The sequence below is a fragment of the Centruroides vittatus genome, unplaced genomic scaffold (assembly GCF_030686945.1).
Source record: "Centruroides vittatus isolate TY-2023 unplaced genomic scaffold, ASM3068694v2 contig_10, whole genome shotgun sequence".
NCBI classification, from domain to species: Eukaryota; Metazoa; Arthropoda; class Arachnida; order Scorpiones; family Buthidae; genus Centruroides; species Centruroides vittatus.
In genome coordinates, this window is record NW_027120658.1 from 6,758,862 (window position 1) to 6,772,759 (window position 13,898).

Sequence of the window (13,898 nt, forward strand, 5' to 3'; positions counted from 1 at the left end):
CAAGAAACCGGCTAACAGACACATGGAAACTAATTTAAAACTAGCGGTGACTAATATTTAACCAAATATTTCCGATATATTACGTTTAAATCAGTGCCAGAAGCTGTATTAAGTATACATACGCTAATTTAGAATTATATATGAATAAAGAATTGTGATTCACCGATAGTTCCTCCCCCTCTTTTCTCTTGTGTGTGGCCTGCATCAGTTCAAAAGTTTTGAAATGTGGCCCTTACGTAGAAAAAGGTTGCCCATCCCTGTTCTAAGAGATTGTAATTAAAAAGAAATAAATAAACTAATATGTAAACAGAAAATTTTCTACATGCAATTTTCATAGTCTTCAGTAGAAATCCTCAGAGTACTTCTGGATTCAATGTTATTGTCAAATTTAAGTGATTCATTTCCTCAGACAAACAGAAATTATTGTTTTGTTATTTACTTTCAATTAATAATAACTTTTTTTCTCATTTTTTTCAATAATAAAATCCTTTCTTATAAATCTTGAAGTATACAAAAACTAAATTATATAAACAAACGTCTTATACAGCTGATTATCCAATCAGCTGTATAAAACAGTTTGCTTAATAGCTACTGTAATGAGAAATTAACAAATAATAAATGACACATTCTTCTACAAGTATTACTTCTCATTAATTAAATAAACAAGGAATTTAAAAACTCACGCCAAAGTTTGTATATTCTCTGGGTAAAATTCACTGAGTTCGGCCTTAATAAAGTTCATCTAGCATTAGCACAAGTACTTTCGACGAGTATATAATCGTTGTCCTCAGGCGAAATGAATGATTTTAAAGAAAAGAATGTGCAGAATGTTCCAAGAAGAATAGAATTTCTTAAATTCAAACCAAGCGTCTGGTAATTCCGTTAAGAACATGCAATAAGTTTTTAACATGTTCGAATCCTTAAATCGGTGCGAGTGGCGCATGCATGGAATTGAAACCACATTAGTGATACGATGTTAGGCACGTTTCGTTGTTTAAACGCCAATACATTAATTAATTGCTTAAAAGGCAGGCAAATAGTAATTTGAATTATTTCAGTGTTAATTATTGGTATATTAATATACAATTTTATTAAATAAAATATCTACAAACATGAGGCAGATAATAGTAAGGGCTTATCACACCAGTGATATTAGGCAGAAACACTCAGGAATCAAAGTAGAACATTTAATAAAACAAAAAGGAGATGTACAGTAAAATTAACTACATAAGTATGAAAACAGTGACCAATAGTTTACTTAGAACCAGTGGCGTAGCGTGGGTGTCAGCCACCCAGGGCGGAGGAAAATTTCGCCGCCCCCTTATTTAGGTATTATTATTATTTATTGTGAAATTTTGCCGCCCGGGGCGGGCCGCCCCTGCCGCGCTATGCCACTGCTTAGAACACTGTGGAACTTATGCTATGTATCATTGAAGATTTAAACATGATTTGTCAATCAAACTATTTTACGTTCAAAGGTAATATTTACCTCCAAAAATGTAGTTTACCTATGGTTATTCACCCTCTGCTTTTAATGTATAAGCTATAATGAAGGAGTTAGAATCTAGGTTTTACACCACAAAACAGTAGGTATACCATGCCCTTTGTTTTGAACATAGATATGTGTGGACAATGTTCTAACTGGTTGATAATATAAAAAGGAAAAATTTACACCATTCTTTAATCATATTAATACTATCTTTATTTATATTGTTCACTTTAGAATATCATGTTACTTAATCAACTATATCATAAATATCATTTATCAATATCACTTAAACATTTCTACCAACAAAAACTCATTTTTCTTTCATAATTTTAGGAAATTTAATTCATTATCAAATTTACCATTAAGAAGTTCCCTGATGTTTCAAGAGTTCCCTGAATGTTTCAAGATGATGTTTCAAGAGATAATAAATGTATTTGTTTCCGATGTTTTCAGCCCCCAAATGCCAAAAAATGGCCTCAAAATTTTTAACACACAGATATATAGGAATTTCTGACTACCAAACCAACTTCTCTGTTGGTGAAATAATAATAAAATGGTGTATTTTTTCCTCTCTATTTCTGATAACTGTGGTTTGAATGTAATTTATAGATAAACCTATATTTTTTATTTTTAATATTCACTGGCTTTTCTTGTAAGTATTTTCTGTTTATAACCAATTGTAGCAATTTTTGGGAGAAGTATTGCAAAAAAAAAAAAAAAATGTTAGTCACTAAAACTATGAAGTTTTGCTAATCTTTGGTTTAATTTTATGTAGCTTTGCATTGTTATATACAACTTATATGAATTTTATTCATTCAGGCAAATTGCATATGTGATGGGATATTATTCAACTTTTTCATTAAAAAGTCCTGTAGAAAATTTGTGTCATATAGCAGTTGTACATGAAGCTGATATCTGTGACTGTGCTAGATGCTTCTGTGGGAATGCCAGAGTGAGAAGAGAACTTGAAAATATTTGTTGGAGAAAGATCAAGACTATGGATGTGATGAGTTGTATATTTTTTTATGTTGTATACATGAAATGAAGAAACATTCAGAAAAGAAAGAATATTGCCTACATTTTCAGAAGTAGGATACTCAAAGGTTTATATGAACTCAAATAATATCTTTGAGTTCATATCCTGCCATCTTCATTAGTGTTCTTGCTAGAATTGTCTAATATTAAGAGTTTGTGCATAAGATTAAAAGCTGGGATAAATTCCAAGTTCCTGCATAGAAAAATAGTTGATATAAAGACATGACAATCAGAAACTGCTAGAGTAGATATTCACTCACATTAAACAACCTTTACAAGCAGCAAAAACTTAATTACTAATGCATTGTTTGATTTATTGTGTTATCTGAATATGATATATGATCATTAAAAAATAACCAAAAACATTAGTAATTAAAAGTTTTTTCTGCTTATAAAGGTTGTTTAATGCGAGTAAATGTTATAAGGACTTTAAGCAAGATCATTTTTGCTGTTTTCCTGAAAGAACTTTGCAGTGAAAATATATTTATCTTGGAAAGAGTTCAAAGGATTTTAAAATGGCAGATAAAACATTCAGTTTCCAATTGGTGTTCCTTAAAACAAACAAGTAATGACATTAACATAAATGATGCAAAATGCACCATTTATGTTAATACCATTACTTGTTCTTTACCAGCAACAGGCAAATGCAATGACATCCACACTAATAATTCCAGTTATTCCAGATATTTTGGCTGGTTTAGACCCATTCTGTGGAACAGAAGATGATGCATCTCTTCAAACATATTGCTAATTGGATGGACTGACACTGACAGTCTGCCTATGGTTAACATTAAACTTAAAGACTCAATGAACAAGTTCACGAACAATTTGCTAAGAACTAAGAGAAACATTTTGAACCTCTTAATCAAAAGATCAACCATAAAAGAAAAATGGATGATAATTTAATGGAAAGAAAGTCTAAAAGACCAACACCTGCTCAGAATAATAGAGCCTAACCATATGATACTCTACATCCCTTAAGCACAACAGTGAAGTATCATGGTTATCAAATATATGGACATATCACTCAAGATTGTAGAAGTCCCAAGTCATGAAAAGTATTGCACTAAATGTAAAAAGACAGATCACAGCACAAGAAATCATGTAAAGACAGTCACCTTCATCCATCCATCATGCTCCTCACAATTCATTATTGAACATCTTGAGCAACATGTGAATGATTTTAGTGCACCTCTCTGCATCATTATTGATCAAGGAACATGTTTCACTTCACATGCATTCTCTCATTTCAGTAACACTCTTGGAATTAAATACCATATATTTCTGCAGATAAGATGATAGTTGAATCATCAAAAAAAGGCCCCCAAAATCTGGGGTCGTCTTATAGGACAGATACCAAAAAAAAATTAGATTGAAATTTATATAGATTAAAACCATACAAAAAAATGGACAAATCATAATTATTACTAGTAGAGAGTAGGGTATGTCCACAAAATAAAATAGTCCATATGACATTTTTGTGAATAGTCAAGGTAATCAATCACCTGAATGCCCAAATCAGTGCAAATGTTTGTAACAATTGCAAGGCAGTGCTGCCAGATGCAAGAAAATAAAATTTGTTCATTCAAAATATTATGAATAGGACATAATTCCATATACGCTATACTGTATTATTATCAGATGATAATCATTGATCTAAACTAAATTCATAGGCTGTTGATAGTTCAGGGGTCATCTTACAGGACAGATATATGGTAAAACTATAAAACTTTGGTGAAAATTTATACCTCGTCTTATCTGCAGAAATATACAGTATGTGTTAATATTGAGTTAGCATCTCTAAGAAAATGGCCAAGTCAAAACAACTTCATTGTGTTTCGTTATCTGCTGACCTTTACCAAATCTCTGACTTTTGGTCAATCAGTCTGGATCAAGATCAGGTAAGTTACATTACCATAGTGTATGCTTCGAGTTAAAGCTATTTAATCTTGTAAATGAAGATGAAATTTACACTTTTCCAATGATTTTGAATACAAAGGCAATAGCCAGCTCCTGAAAAAATCCTTATATTAAATTTCTTATTTAAAGATTACTTCTCCAGATGATAAAAAGTCCATTTCATTTGATAACCATTCATCACCGCCTTCCCATTTATGTTGTATTCATCATCTTCCATCAAATATGAATGATTATATTTAGTTTCATTGTGAATGAAGTTATCCAGTGTCAGGATCAATAAATGTAAAAATTTGTGTTAAGTAACAACTGCATAGTTGCTCTAATGGAAATGCTCAGGCACTTCTATGAGAGTGCCAAAGTGAGAGCGAGCACAGGAAATTTTTTCGGAGAGAATGATTGGGATGTTGTGATGAGCTGTGTATTTTTTACGTCATATATGTGAAAAAAAGAAACTTTAAGATATTCCTTTAGTTGAGAATTCAACATAATTTTGTAATTCCAATTCCAGAGATGCATTAAAAATGATGGTTATGCATTGCTAATATCAGTTGACATCAGTAATAAATACTTGAAAATTAGAACAATGAAATATTGGTGCTGGACATGAACAGATAACATTATGGAAAATTATAGTATAGAAAAGTATGTAACCTAAATCATCATCAAATAGGAATTTGATAATAGCGAGGTTGGGCCGAAGTTTTAAACGTGAAAATGTGTACGTCGGACGTTCAGTGCAGCTTTCTTATAAGCCTAGAAGTTTGGCAATGATGCTTGGAATGTCGAGCATGACTTTCCAAACACCATTGACAAACTTCTAGGTTTACAGGAAAGCGGCGCTGAACGTCTGATGTACACATTTTCACATTTAAAACTTTGGCCTCAATCTTGCTAATGATAAATATTATACACTTTTGATAAAAATGATAAATACCTGTATGAACACTTTTTATTATGTTTCCACTATAATAATAGTAACAAACTTCTTCAAATCAATAGAAAACCACCACTTAAATACAAATAAACATCAGAAAATAACAGAAAGAGTTATTTTCTTCTAAACTGTGTTTTGAACCACAAATACCACAAAGACAAAACAGAAATTACAAACACTACCAAATCATCACAGCAATAGCTGGGAAAGTTGTGCTACTCTGTAGGAATGTAAGTCATTGATTTTTAGGTCAATTTTGGCACTTGTAGGGGCCAGACTAAAATGTCATTTATTATGTGTATGGGTTAGAAGACTTCCTTTGTGAGTGGTCTGCAACAAGAACTCCAAAGTATCAGAATGAATTTATTCATGTTAGCTTTACTAATTTCAAGATTTATTATTTAGATAACAAAGTTAGAAACTCCTTATTCCCACAAACTAAGCTCCAACTTTTACATTCATAAGCAAAATCTACATCTATATCTCTACTGTTTATACACATATTAGCTAGATTATTATGTTCTCATGATTTACAATTACTGTAGTTATGTATACGTCACCATTACTAAAAAAGTTCTTTTCTAATGATAGATACACACAGACAGTAATGGAAAAATCTGGTATATATATCTTACCTCTCAATAAAGAAGTGGACAATACCAGGTTTTATATTGGGGCACTGCTATAGCCCTCTGTACATGTATCAATGAACATAAAAGAGTTTATTACAGCTAAATACAACATTAGCAAAGGTTTTAACATTATTGAAGAATGTGAAAATAACACACACTCCTTCTAATCCAATGATTACTTTTAGCAGAAACTGCATTAATTAGATATGATAAAACTTGTAGTATAAATTTCAAAAAGCTGGAATTCAAATTTAAATTTATTTGATATGATAAAATTCTGTTGTTCTTAGTTTTTAAATCTCCATTATAAACAATGTTAATAAGAGATATTATGTACAAGAATTAAATTCAAAATTTATGAATCGTTGAATTCATGACTTCTGAAGTAGAATTTTCTGTCAAATAACAGAAATGCATTCACAAAATAATTATCTAAATATATTGCCAATGATTTTGTGTATTTGAAAACAAATAAAAATATAATAACTAGAATAAATTAACATCATTGTTAAACCTGATTCATAATTAATTCAAAGCAAATGATCTGCCAAATCCTATCCTGCCTATTGGGCTATTATATGACTATGTTTATGATTAGAAACTAATTAATTTGTCTATAGGTTGGCAGTTATACCACCATCTTGTGTTATTTTTAATAATAATAATAAATTAACTTTTCATTTAGAATTTCTGGAAAAAAAATTGGCCCAGAGTGGGACTCAAACCCACAAGTCCTGCTTACTGTGCAGATGCATTGCCATTTACAATACCCAGACCTTTGCCAATCACTTCCAAAACTATTCATTTAGATGTAACCATACTGGTCACTCATGGCACCAAATCATTAACATACCCAATAATAGCCTGTTAATTTGGCAGATTATTTGGTTAGAATAAATTTAAAAAATAAAAATGTTCAGTAATCTAGTAAAATTCAAAACTTTCTAAACTAACCTGAACTTTGTCTAATATCAGTCCTGCTACAACGGTTCCTAATCCAGCACATAAGAAAGGAATAAAAACCTGCAAAGCAACTGCTCGAATTGATTCATGTGGATGAATTTCTGTTGGAGGGTTATCTTCGTCTTTTCCACTCGTAAGTGTTAAAGTAACTTCATTAACTTCTTTGTCTTCCATTTCTACTGTTTCTCCTCGTGGACTATCTTCTCTGAATACTTGTGAGACTATACCTTTGTCTTCATCATCTTTGGATTTCACTGTGCCATTAAGTACACATTCGCAAACTGAACTGTCATCTTCAGCTCCTGCTAGAGTAAGTGCCAACAGTTCGGCATGCTCACTATCTCCTCCAGGAAAAGCTGAAGTGGACATTTCATTCTCCATAGCAGGATGAGTAACCATTGTGGGCAGTAACTGTTCTAATACTTTATTAAGTGTTGAAGCCAGTTGTGCTGTTTAATGTTAAACACTTGTTCCCTTTACATTCTTTAAATGACTAGAAAATATAACATTTTAAAAACAATATATATTATAATCTTTTAAATATTTTAAACATCATTCTAACATTATTATTATTATTTTTTGACATAATAGTTTCATTATAATGTGAGTGATCATATATTAAGAAATCAAAACAAATAATGGTACATATTAACAAATGTGTAACTTTTTAGATGTGCTTTTTAAAATATTGAAACACCAAATTATATAAACATAGCTAACTCATTTGTCGTGTTAATATCTTAACATACAATCTGAAAAATCATATATTGTTATTTCTAAATTATAAAACTACGTTTATAAAATATAAAAAGCATCTTTTTCAAAAAACAAAATAAAAACTTTTTTTTTAAAACTTTGAATATATCATATTTGAAAAACTACATAATTTTGATTATGTCATTAGTACATCTTTTAGCATTTCCAATAATGCCAAATGATACAATTTCCAAAAGAGAGAATTTTTTTATTTTTATGGAAGAAATCTGTTTGGCATTTAATTCAGCTGCAATTCAAAAAACTTGTAGATGTATAAATTCCCACTGTTGCTGTCTGTCAGTCCTTCCTTAATTAATCTCAAGAATGGTGTTAGGTAGATAAAAGCCAAGACCAGATATGGAAAGATTAGGGGCAGGAGGCCCCAATTAACTTTACATGAATTTCCAGTACAAATTGGAAAGCACATTATTTTAATTCAAAACTTTTCCCCTGAAAGGAGTTAGATAGATGGCCTGCATGATTCTATTGCTAACAGAAAAGTATGATGTACAGGGGGAAAACACTACTAATTGAGGTAGGGAGCATATATTTTAAATTAAAAAATGATTAAAAATTGCAGCCCAGCATTGTGACAATGTCACAATAAATAATTACTCATTATTTTGGACATTTTTTGCAAAAATCTATTGTTTCAATAATTTCAAAGTCAATTAAATACACATGTGTATTCCAACAGAATGTGTACTTATAGCTTTAGCTGTTAATAAAGCTTGTTTTCATCAGATCAGATGATTTTTATAATCTTGAACTCAAGACAGTGAATTCTTCACAGAACTAGCCATTGGTTCTCTAGATGAAATTCATGTGTAATTCTTATTGAAGCACTTAAGCTTCTTTCATACATTATTTTTAGGTCTTGCTTTGACTGTAGTTTGGTTACATTTTCATTGTTTTTATTAAGTACTATACATGCCAACTAATGTTTTTTTCTGAAATAGCTTAAATTACTAAGAAATAACTCATAATATTAACACATTTGTAACCAAATAGGTGAAACTATATAAGGTATGTCATAATTTTATTTGAGAATTACAAAAAAAATTTGGATAATTCAGTCATGTTTTTTTGATCCCTTGAGTTCTGAAATAATGAGGTTTTACTATAATAAATTTGCATATGCTTCTGAATGATTATTTTTAATAATATATTTCATCATATCAAGATCCAAACATTTGTCTTAAATTATCAACTAGAACATTTTAATCTTCAAATACTTCTGAAACATTCTTCCAAATAAAAATACAGATCTTGATAACATTTGAATAAATATTATTCGTTCAAATTTGTGATTTCATTCACATATAAAGAACTAAAAATATTTTGATAATTTTTATAGACTAGAATTCAGCAAACACTGCTAATAATTACCTCTTACCTTCTATTTTTGTTAGATGTGTATCAAATTCATATTTAAAAAAAAAATGTATTTATTATAGAAAAACTTAATAAAATCATAATATATTGTATTATTTAAAAACTAAAGTCAAATAAAAAGTTAAATCGACTGCTTACTTAAGGAAACCAAACAAATATTCAATCAACATTTTTGGATTTTTTTTGGCTTCCTTAAAGAAACTATCTATTTAATTTTTGATCTCACATAGTGCCAAGTTTTGTCCACTTGCATAAAGTCAAAAACTAACAATAATCAATCATAAATTTAACTTTAAATTTTTCAGTTACATCCTATAAATGTCAGATTACTGAGGTGGTTTTCTACATCATCATGATATAGGAAAATTTAAACTATTTTTTTGTATAAATATGATTGAACTGGAAAAATTATATCTACCTGCATCACAATATTCTATATATGTGCAAATATTTTGATAATTATGGATGTTAATTATCTGTATTAAGCTTAATATAACTTTGTTCTAAACTAAAAAGAATAAACTAATTAATTAGTTTTATAAATAGTTATAAGTTTTATAAATAAAATTGATTATTAATAATACAATTTAAAATAAACTGATAACACAAAATAACATTTTTTTTCCATTTTATTAACTATAAGATTATCATCTTTATAACATTTATAAATCATTTTAAAATTTCTTTTTTTCATTAATTTCCAAATTTACATTATATACAGTCAAACCTGTTTTTATGCGGGGGATAGGGACCGCATTAAAAAAAACGCATTAAAAAAAATCTCACGAAACTTCACGAATGGCTGTAAATAATAGTTTTCGCAACACAATTAAAAAAATAATTTTTTTATGCGGTCAATAGGGACCGCATAAAAGAAGTCTCACGTAGAAAATAACTCAAAACCGTACGAAATAGAATTTATTGACAACAGATGTCAGCACTTGAATGCATCGTCTGGTCTATCGTCTGTTTTACATATTTTTGTCCAGGTGGTGTTTTGTTGACTTAAAAAGTAAATTATTTCATTTTTCGCATATTCATGCAATAATATTACTATAATAAGTGCATTTATGCTATAATAAGTTTATTTAGCTATAATAAGTCAACGTAAGACATGACGAATCGCACGAGACTAGTCGCCAACTATACCGCACAAATTAAAAATTCACATTAAAAAAATCGCACAAATAAAAATCGCACATAAAAAGAGCGCATAAAAACAGGTTTGACTGTATATGTAAATTATAATAATAAAATTTCAACTACAAAATAGAAATTCTTCTTAAACAATCTTAAATATAAAAATTAATATATATCTTAACATTTATAAATATAAAATAGTAAATAAAAATATAAATTTGTGTATTTTATATTATACATTATAATACTGCATTTCTTCTAAATGTAGTAAAATGAGTAAATTCAAATTATATACAATAATATAGTATATAAATTTATTTATAAAAAATTATTATTTAAAATGGCAATATTTACAAAATGTTAATTTTTCTAAGTATCTCAAAATAACCACATTTGTATTATTTTATTTTATCATTGTATATAATATATAAAAAATTTTCAGTTTTTTTTAATACATTGAAGCCAACACTTTAAATAATGATCATAATCTTAAAGTAATAAATTTATCAATTAATTTAAGTAATTTTGTAAAGAGCTAAGTCTTTTTTAACTTAAAAAAGAAAAACAGATGCTTCTTAAAAAAAATTTCCATATCATTTCTCACTTTTTATCCAAGCTTTTCACTTCACTTTAGCAAAGAAGTTCTGTGTCTGTTGATCATGCTTAAATTAACAGCATGCTTTTATTAATAATTATTTATAATTATTAGTCAAATATCTAATGTCTATATGTACTTTAAATTTAAATTATAAATATACTGTTGGCATTCCAAGGTTGGTACACCAACGAACCTGAAGCAGATCTCGGTGGAGATTTGAAAATGTTTGTTCACTCAAGTTAACACTGTAACTTACTGGAAATGCAAAGGTTTTGAAAGGGTTATCTATTAAATTAAATATAAGAACAGTACTACAAACTTCAATGCTACCTGAAACATTTGAAATGGCTTGAAATTACATGTTTTTTATCCAATGCAAAATATCTTTAAAAAAAATATGCATTAAAAAATAATATCTCAAATTGGAAATTGTTAAATATAAATACTATATTTCTAATAAAAAAATATTGAATTTGAGGTTAAATTTCCAATGATTTTAAGTCTTTACAAGAATTGCTGATTCTAAATATCTAAATGTTTAATAAAACTTTTATAATTATATTATAGTTTATTTAATACTATTTTAATTAATCATATAAAGTATATTTAACTCTAGTTGTGATAAACATTTCAAATAATTTATTTGAATTCTATTCTCTTATTTAATAATGTATTAAATTCTTACCTTATCTCTATAATTTTTGGTGCAAGATTAATACCTTGCAGCTGTTGGCCAAAAGCTTCCCTTTGATGTGTAGTTGTCGTTAACTTCAATTAGTGGCCTTGTAGCCACCAGAAATTTAGCCACTTCACACCTCACAACTTTATCCACTGTTAAAGTTGCTTCAGTAGAAAAGATCAGCATTCCGGATACAATATGGGTACAGTTCATGACGCTGGGCTAATATTAAAATCAAATAATTAAAATCTCTTTTAAAATATTAAAATATGTATAAATAAATCAAATTTATTAAAAAGAAAATTCATATCGTTGGATACATTTTATTGAAAGTATTACCAATACAAATTTTATGGGTATTACCAATATTTAATTTTGTATATATATAATTTTTATACACACACCCACACATACACAAATGAAATCATGAACAGAATTGAGTGAAATGCTTCCAGTCGTTATTTTGATCATCATCAGCTCTTTCAAAACAAGAATCTTAGAATGCAGAATGCATATAGTGTTCCATACACATATTTTGAATATTTAAATTTGTAAATTTTTAGCATTTTAAAAATTAAAGAAAAATACGGGATAATTAACAAATAAAAACAATAATAATAAACAATTTTTCTTTATTTTATTTTAATTTTCTAAAATATTTTGATTTGTATGTATCTTAACATTTCAACATAAAATAAATTTAGTTTATCTCATATTTACTTTAAATACTAAACAAGAAATGATAATCTTTTCTTTTTAATATGATTTTATTCTAGTTTTTATTGATGATACTAGAAAATAGATTTTATTATTTGAAATGATTTTTAAGTATTGAATGCTTTAAAAAATTTTATATGAATCCCAACCTACAGGTAGCATTGAATTCGAATATGAAGCATGTCCTTGAATTTATTTCAAGGTCAATTATACATCAAACACTTGCCAATTCATTCTAGTAAGGAAGGGAAACCTTCTTTCTTATATAATAAGAAAAGGAGAAACAGATTATTATAAACAGAGAAAACACTTTTCTCACTAAAAAGTTCAGTATTATAATTACTTTCATGGCTTTATCAGCAATATTTTTTCTTAATATACTTAAATAAACCAAAAATTAATGATTACTTTTATTTTAAATAATAATAATAAAAAAATACTCATTGAATTTTAGTTTTTAAGTAATTTTACAAAAAGTATTTTTGATAAAGCTATGAATATATAGAAACAGACAATTATGTGATATAATATAACAGCAAGATCTAAGTTGATCAAGTATACAAATAATCAGTGGAGCACTAAAGATTTAATCTTGGGAAGAGCTGAGTTGACAGAAAAAAGATTTTTAATGTGAACTCAATAAAATTCCCACCTTGTGTGACTGCTAATTCATGAATAATATAGAAATAGAACACACAACACAATATAGATAAATAAATGAATTTTAATTAGGAAAATTTACTTGTGTTTCTTTTCCTTTTACTTTGAGGGTGCCAAGGCTCCTTGACCCACCCCCGGGTGCACCACTGCAAATAATTATATCTATATCAGCTAATTTTCTATAAATAAAGCTATTTAAACAAATATCAGTATAAAGAGTGTTTCTTCTTTACTAATCTTTTGACTAATTAAATAATTAAATCTGGTTTTATTAAAAATACAGGTAAGTATATAAAAATACAAAAAATAAAAATGATTTACAAATGAAAATCCATTTCCAAAATAGCTTAACTTAATAGCTAATATGTTAATATTTGTAATATGTTATTTTTGTAAATCTTTAATTTATTTCTAAAATATTAATTTGAAATATTTTCAAAATGACAAACATGAATAAATAAAAAGGAAAAAAAAAAAAAAACAGGAGCAAAAATATATTCTAAGCAAAGTATAGAAAAATAACAGTATAAATAAAGAAATTACAATTTTATACACAAACTGAATCAAATCTCTATATTTCTAGACAAAAGGTTAAAAATTATAATCAGTATTCTGTAACTATTTTAACAAAACAGTACTTAAAAATCTATAAACTTTTATGTAAGAAAAATGAATGTTAATAACAAAGATAGAATTTAATTTAAGAAAAGATGACTGAACAAATCTAGTAAAATTAAAGAGAGAGTGAATAAAAATAAACATATCTAGTACCTTTACTTATAGGAATAAGTAAAGGTACTAGATATGTTTATTTTTTTATATTTATTTTTTAATTAGCTTATTAAAAGTAAAATATTTGCTTTAATGAAGTATAAAACAAAATATTGATAAATTAAAGAACATAATTTTCACTCTTGGTTTTAATTTGCAATCCTAATTAAGCTGATATTCGTGATGAACATTCAAACTAAACTAGCCAA

At 27.7% G+C, this 13,898-nt stretch overlaps 1 protein-coding gene across 3 annotated transcripts in view; it reads right to left on the reverse strand.

Annotated features, from left to right (window-relative positions):
* LOC136978469 (solute carrier family 41 member 1-like) overlaps nucleotides 1–13,898 on the reverse strand; it is a 66,888-nt gene that overhangs the window by 25,808 nt on the left and 27,182 nt on the right. For 2 of the 3 annotated variants that reach the window (XM_067274213.1, XM_067274343.1), the window contains exons 2-3: nucleotides 11,548–11,763; nucleotides 6,965–7,466 (exon numbers count right to left, since the gene is read on the reverse strand). In XM_067274213.1, the coding sequence (XP_067130314.1) occupies nucleotides 6,965–7,372 (408 nt within the window). In that variant the 5' untranslated portion in view covers nucleotides 7,373–7,466; nucleotides 11,548–11,763. Of the gene's footprint in view, nucleotides 1–6,964; nucleotides 7,467–11,547; nucleotides 11,764–13,000; nucleotides 13,057–13,898 lie in introns of those variants that run through there. The other variant, XM_067274276.1, reaches the window with a different exon arrangement.